Here is a 6,497-nt window from a genome sequence, read left to right as displayed (position 1 = left end):
ATTATTTCAATGAATTAAACTTAAATCTAAAAATTTTAACATTCGAAACTCGCCTTATTATACACTTGGTTAACTAAAACTTAGTGCTATTAGGTTTGACATTAGTTTCTCTCTAATATATAAGTTTGTTGCTTCTAAAGTAAATTGATGATGAATATTTATTTGTGTTTATTGTTTATATAGTAATTATGGAGATGTATAAATTGAGTTTTACAGAAATTGTTAGTACCAGTGAATGAACAATCTGAAGAATCAAGTAACAAAAATATATCAGACACTAAAGAAAAAGTAACATAAGGGAAATGAAAATTCCTAGTACCAGTGAATGAACATCCCAAACTGTGAACAACTAATTTTCCAACAAACTGATTATTATGTCAAAAGATGAGGCACTCAAAAAGACTCAAACCTTTTATTATATATAATGAATATGCTGGATAGAAGAAACAAATATTGTTGGATGAGAAAGCTAAGAAATAAAACAATTGCCATGATCATTACAAGATGATTGAATACGTGACTAAGATATGCCACTTTGCTACATACATGTCATCAGTTACCGGCATCTCGGTTGTAGTACTGATCAAGAGTCTTTGCGGGAATACGATGAAGAAGTTCACGAGGGAAAATCCGCAGCAAAGTCCATGCAAGATCTAGTGACTGGAAGATGTTGCGTGTGTCATAAGCTCCTTGGGCAACAAACTTCCTCTCAAACTTTTCCAAAAATTCCAGATACAGCTGTTGATCAAAGGGAATAAACATAGTTAGTACCCCACTTCAAGGACAATATATCACTATACTAAAAAGAGAATAGCTAAGAGAAGAATCGTAAGAGACCAGATCCTCAGATGAAAGTGCTTCTTCTCCAACCACAGCTTTCATTGCCTGGACATCCTTTCCAATGGCATAATTTGCATAGAGCTTTAAAGAAACAAAAGCACACCAGTTAGAAGGTCTATAAAATGTAAAAATTATAGCAGTGTGAAAACAAAGCAACACCAGACCTGGTTGGAGACATCAGCATGATCCCTTCGCGTCATGCCCTCACCAATAGCACTCTGCAGAGGAAACCTTATAACTTAATTTTCGAACAAGGGTGTTGTTGCTTTAGTCAGGAAAAAGAAAAGCAAACAGAATTTTGATAGTGATTGTTGGATGGAACAAGGGTGTTGATTGAACTAACATGGGTATTGTTAGTATTTGGTCACTCACCCATCGATGAGTAAACAGAGAAAAATGTATCTTTTGATAGAACGTGACATCAGGAAGTAAGAGTTAACCTCACCTTCATCAAACGAGACAATGAGGGAAGGACATTGATTGGTGGATATATCTGCCAATACAAAAGGAATTGAATGTTCAGTTTCAAGCAAATATTTCATAAACTATTTGCAGAGTGGATTTACACTAATTTGATACACAAATAAATCAATAATGGAGCAAATCATTTAAATAAAAAACTGGTTTCATTTAGTGATGCAAGAATGGGCATAATGATTCGCTATTGATCTTACAGGTGAGCCGTATTTGGTCATAGCATTCCATCTTATGTTTTAGCAGTGTTTGGTAAACGTGTTAAAATGAGATGGAACAACAACGCGATTAATTTATCTTTGCTGCATTTTAAAAATAGCATGGGATAGAACACGACGCAAAAATAGGGTACATTTTCGTTCTACCAAGGGGAACCAAAAATAATAGAACAGAAACAACGTTTATGATTCCAACTAAACTATTTTTCATTTATTTCTACTTATTTATCTATCTCCTCACATATTTATTTCTCTTCAACCAAACACCTTTGATTTTCACTTTATTTCTCATCTATTTTCATTCATCCTTATTATTTCCATCTCCTCTATTCCTCTCCTCTCAGTCAAAAGGACCCTTAATGTATCTATGCAAATATAAAACTAACCCATTTCAAAATATTTAAGTCAATGAAAATTTACATGTTATTCAAGTAATATCATGTGTCAAACGTTAAGATTCATTCTGCACCAAATTCTATTGTACATAATTCAGTTTACGACTAACCCAGCACTTTATACAATATAATAACAACCAAATGCTTAAATAGAACCCACCTGCCTGTTATACAACTGTCTGTCAATATATATCTGTCCCTCAGTGATGTATCCAGTAAGATCAGGAGTTGGATGCGTAATATCTGTACAGAAAAAGTTTAAGAAAGATAATCAGACAGAATTTATAGTGTATAACGCAATACAGTCGAAGAAATTCAATAATATACCATCATTAGGCATGGTTAGAATAGGAATTTGTGTAATAGAGCCTTTCCGCCCCTCAATTCTTCCAGCACGTTCGTATATTGTTGCAAGATCTGTATACATGTAACCAGGATACCCACGTCTACCAGGTACTTCTTCTCGAGCAGCAGACACCTACAGGATCCAGAAGGGATCCATAGTTCCAGGGTCAATTCTAACTATTTGCAAAAGATCTAGTTACTTATTATACTCAGAAATAAAAGTCCATTAGTAATTATTATGCAAGCCTAAAATACTATTCGTAGGCAAACACGGAAACTATAATGCCAAGGGAATGAAATAGGCTACAAAAGATTCCATATCTCTTTGCTTTTCTTTTGCTACATCATTGGAGAAGTTACAGTTTTAGATACATTACCTCACGAAGAGCATCAGCATAAGAACTCATATCAGTGAGTATCACAAGAACATGCTTGCCACATTCATATGCCAAATATTCGGCAGTTGTAAGAGCAATACGAGGAGTGATGATACGCTCAATTGTTGGATCATTTGCCTGTAATAAATCACAAGCAAGAGATATATTTTTAATGATCAGCTGCTGCATACAGGTCATGAAATTAAATTTGAAAATAGCACTTCGATCATCCATAAAAGGAAAATAAATAGACATTTGTAGAGTCACAAATCCACCAAATGGTACTTCCTAATTTTTTCTATTTCAAAGTTTTACAAGTAATTCAGCTTAACAAAACAAAAAAGGTTTTTGTACTAATCATACACATTATCAATTTGTCTTAATTACACACAACTATCAGATTACAATAATCTTTCCACACCCTCCAGATCAAGAAAAAGTCCAACATCCCACAGAAAAATCAACAAAATAATATTATATCTGTAACTTCCAATTACAAGACATTACTGCCGCAAGGCAATTTTTTTTATTGCCTCAACCACATAGACAAAATTACAGAAAAAGAAATTGAGAAGGTAAGAAAACAAATAAATATGAACAAAAGAACAATTGCATACTGGTTCTAAAGAATACCAGATTAAGGAAAAGGGTCACTCTCTCCATCGAGCCATTCTCCTCAAAGTCACGTTTGAAAAACTGTGCAGTCTCCATGTTAACTCCCATGGCTGCAAACACAATGGCAAAATTGTCCTCTTCTCCTCCGCCCTGTATTCAGACAAGGTTTGATGGAAAATTGACTTTCTTCATGTTATTGAAAAATAATATGTTTCAATAAATGAATAAGCTGGAAATAGCCTAACTAATTTGAAGGCCATAAGAGGAAAGCTAGATAACTACATAATGTGTAAGGGATATAAAACAAAAAGCAAGATCGTTTAATATTTAAACTTCAACTTTTAAGTACATGAAGGTAACAGTAATAATATAATTTTGATTCAAGTTTTTAAAGTCCCAAGGAAACAACCAGAAATAAACTTATCTAAAAGCCGTGTGCTTAATATAAAAACCAAGCAATAATACATGTGTAACAAGTAATACAGGTTTAATTTTTTTATAGAAATACTCAAACATAGCAAACGTTTTAAAATCCACATTTATTGATGAAAGTAACCACATCTTACAATACACCTGTTACTATGCATCATATAAAAACCTTAAAGCAACAAAACTATTGGTAAATATAGGTACAAGGAATGAACTCAACTTTTATAGTAGAAATTAATTCTTTAAAAAAAGGCACAACTCTTCCACTGCATGAAAATGAGTGACTAAAGTTATGCACGCACAATGAGCATTAACAGGAGGTGCGAGGTAAAAAATTATGGCCAAGGACAAGATGTCAGTCAAACAAGTCCATTTTCTTTTCAAGTCCTCAAATGTGCAGCTGAATGATACATACACTAAAATTGCCAATGCTAAGAAGTAATGATACAAAATGTGAAGTCCTAAACTTATAATTCAGGAGCACTTAACATAGTAAATTCACTTTAATACATTGGATATACCTCGAGAAGATTATCAGACTTTTCTAGTCGCTTAACTAAGCCAGCCTGACGGCATATCTGTGCAGCAATTTCATTATGGGGGAGACCAGCAGCTGAGAATAGAGGGATCTTTTGACCTCTAGCAATAGAATTCATGACATCAATGGTAGATATTCCTGTCTGTATCATTTCCTCTGGATAGGTTCGTTCACTGGGGTTGATGGAACTTCCTGAATTACAGCAAATATATTAAAAAAGAAAAAAAGAAAAAAAACATGCATATTCAGACCTCCTCAGAAGAATAGTATACCTGATATGTCCAAGTAAGCCTCAGGCAATATGGGTGGACCATTATCAATTGGTTTTCCAGAACCATTAAAGATGCGACCAAGCATATCCAGTGACACTGGAGTTTTTAACACCTGTGACAAAAATAATAATAGAGAAAAATGGGAGTCAACATTTAAACTAGTTCAAAGAAAACCAAAGACTCAAAATGAAAAAGTATTCCATAATCAATAACGTAAATAGAGTGGTAGAAGGGGATAAAGTAATCATAAGGTAATCAGATTGGAAAGGATAAGACTTGGAAAGTATCCTTCTAGATCAAATTTAATATGTAAACATTACACAGAAGCTGAACTATAAAATGCAACAAATTTGGCAAATCATAATTCTTCCTCTATTTTCTTTTGGAAGCTTATCTTCTCAGTTATAAGACTAACCAGTAAATATATCAAGATACCCTTTTAGAAACAAACTCATAATACAAAAAATAAAAAAATAAAAAATAAAAAATCATTTAATCAATATGGATACCAAGGAAACCACCCTTCAATGTTTTCTGAACTAAAGTTTGGACAGACTTTCTCAACTAATCAATATAATTTATTTACTATTGTAATTTACTAGGGAGCGTATTGAAAGACTAGCCACTTATTGACCCAATTCTACATTAACAAAAAACAAAGTAAAACTCTTAAACTAACAGTTGACATGTTATCTAGGTGCAACACCATTAAAATTATAATGCTGCTAAACCAAGTACCAATCAACAGGTATATTGACAAAATAGTTCCAAACAAATTTGACTTACATAAATTTACATTTAATTTAAGTAAATAATTGAAAACAACTATACCTCTCCAGTAAATTGCACAGTTGTAAATTTATTGTCAATCCCAGATGTACCCTCAAAGACCTGTTAAATGGTACAAAATGGTAGATAAGCACGCCCGCTGTTTGTGATACATCAGTTTCAGGATAAACAATTGACAGAGAAAACATTACAAAGTAGACAACAATGATGGGTTTCTAACTAATAAGAACATCTGGTAATAATTAAAATTATAAAGAAATAATCATATCAAAGATAAGGTGAAGTATCTCCTCATGACAACCGACTTGTGCAATTACCATCACCAGTCTCAAAAGAAGCATAACAGAATAGGGCAGTAGGCACTCACCTGAACAACAGCTTTTTCACCATCAACTTCAAGCACTTGTCCACGCCTAGTAGTTCCATCGCCTAAGCGAATATTAACAATCTCTTGAAATTTGGGTCCCTGATGCAGTTGATCGGTACAAAATCCAGCATATAAAAAAAAGTCCAAAATTATAAAATAAGCAATATAAAGCTATGACAAATAGAGTATTACACTGTGGCCATTACCTTAACTTTATCAAGAATGACCAATGGCCCGGCAACTCCAGACACAGTTCTGTATTCTGCAGCACAAAGAGACAACTCACAAAGTTACCAATTTAAAAAACTCATCGATCAAATGCCCCTTCAAAAAAATGTCATTTCTTCCATAATGACAGAACATAGCTCTTCGTTGATTTACCAATCATTGGTGCATATCCACAACATCAAAATAGCAAAACTAACGCAAAATAGATAAACAGAAACGAGACCCACCCATTCCAATCTCCAAGGTTCCCTCCTCCGCATCATAACCGTTTTGAGCCACACCCATTTCTGGAACTGGAAGAAAGAGTCAAAGGTGAAAACACAGCGAGTGAGAAATTGAGCACAGCAACAGGAAAAGCTAAAGAAGAAAAGTTGTGAGTGATTATTGATGGAGTGATTAGAGTGTGAAAACAAAAACAAAAATTGAAGGAATGAAGAGAGTAAGAAAAACCTGAGAAGAGATTGATTTGAAGAGGGTAACTGTGATGGTTTGATCTGAAGATGAAGAGAGAGAGAGAGAGAGAGAGATTCAGAGAGATGGTTGATGTGGTTGTATGTGACAGATCTAATTGATGGGCCAAACAAATTCAGGAACCATCCTGGAAATAACA

General features: G+C 33.8%; 1 protein-coding gene across 1 annotated transcript; it reads right to left on the bottom strand.

Annotated features, from left to right (window-relative positions):
* Positions 1–400: 400 nt before the first annotated feature.
* Positions 401–6,497, bottom strand: LOC108329299 (V-type proton ATPase subunit B 2). Its single transcript, XM_017563452.2, has 15 exons — positions 6,338–6,497; positions 6,115–6,180; positions 5,866–5,921; positions 5,660–5,758; positions 5,335–5,394; positions 4,504–4,615; positions 4,215–4,423; positions 3,283–3,414; positions 2,650–2,787; positions 2,255–2,405; positions 2,088–2,170; positions 1,286–1,333; positions 1,005–1,058; positions 838–921; positions 401–738 (listed from the first exon to the last, which is right to left on the bottom strand). Exons 2-15 carry the CDS (start codon positions 6,170–6,172, stop codon positions 553–555), a joined length of 1,470 nt encoding a protein of 489 aa, XP_017418941.1. The 5' UTR covers positions 6,173–6,180; positions 6,338–6,497; the 3' UTR covers positions 401–552.

Source organism: Vigna angularis, chromosome 2 (assembly GCF_016808095.1).
Source record: "Vigna angularis cultivar LongXiaoDou No.4 chromosome 2, ASM1680809v1, whole genome shotgun sequence".
Taxonomy (NCBI): Eukaryota; Viridiplantae; Streptophyta; class Magnoliopsida; order Fabales; family Fabaceae; genus Vigna; species Vigna angularis.
The sequence above is the reverse complement of the archived record's forward strand: the minus strand, read 5'-3'. Positions and strand labels throughout refer to the sequence as shown.

Bases quoted from the DNA above. Each gene is read 5' to 3' on its own strand.
- LOC108329299 (XM_017563452.2), bottom strand. From the start codon at position 6,172: ATGGGTGTGGCTCAAAACGGTTATGATGCGGAGGAGGGAACCTTGGAG. The intron at 1,059-1,285 runs GTGAGGTTAACT...TTTCCTCTGCAG, and splicing joins CATTGTCTCGTTTGATGAAG to AGTGCTATTGGTGAGGGCAT. The intron at 739-837 runs GTCTCTTACGAT...TTTGATCAACAG, and splicing joins CACTTTCATCTGAGGATCTG to CTGTATCTGGAATTTTTGGA.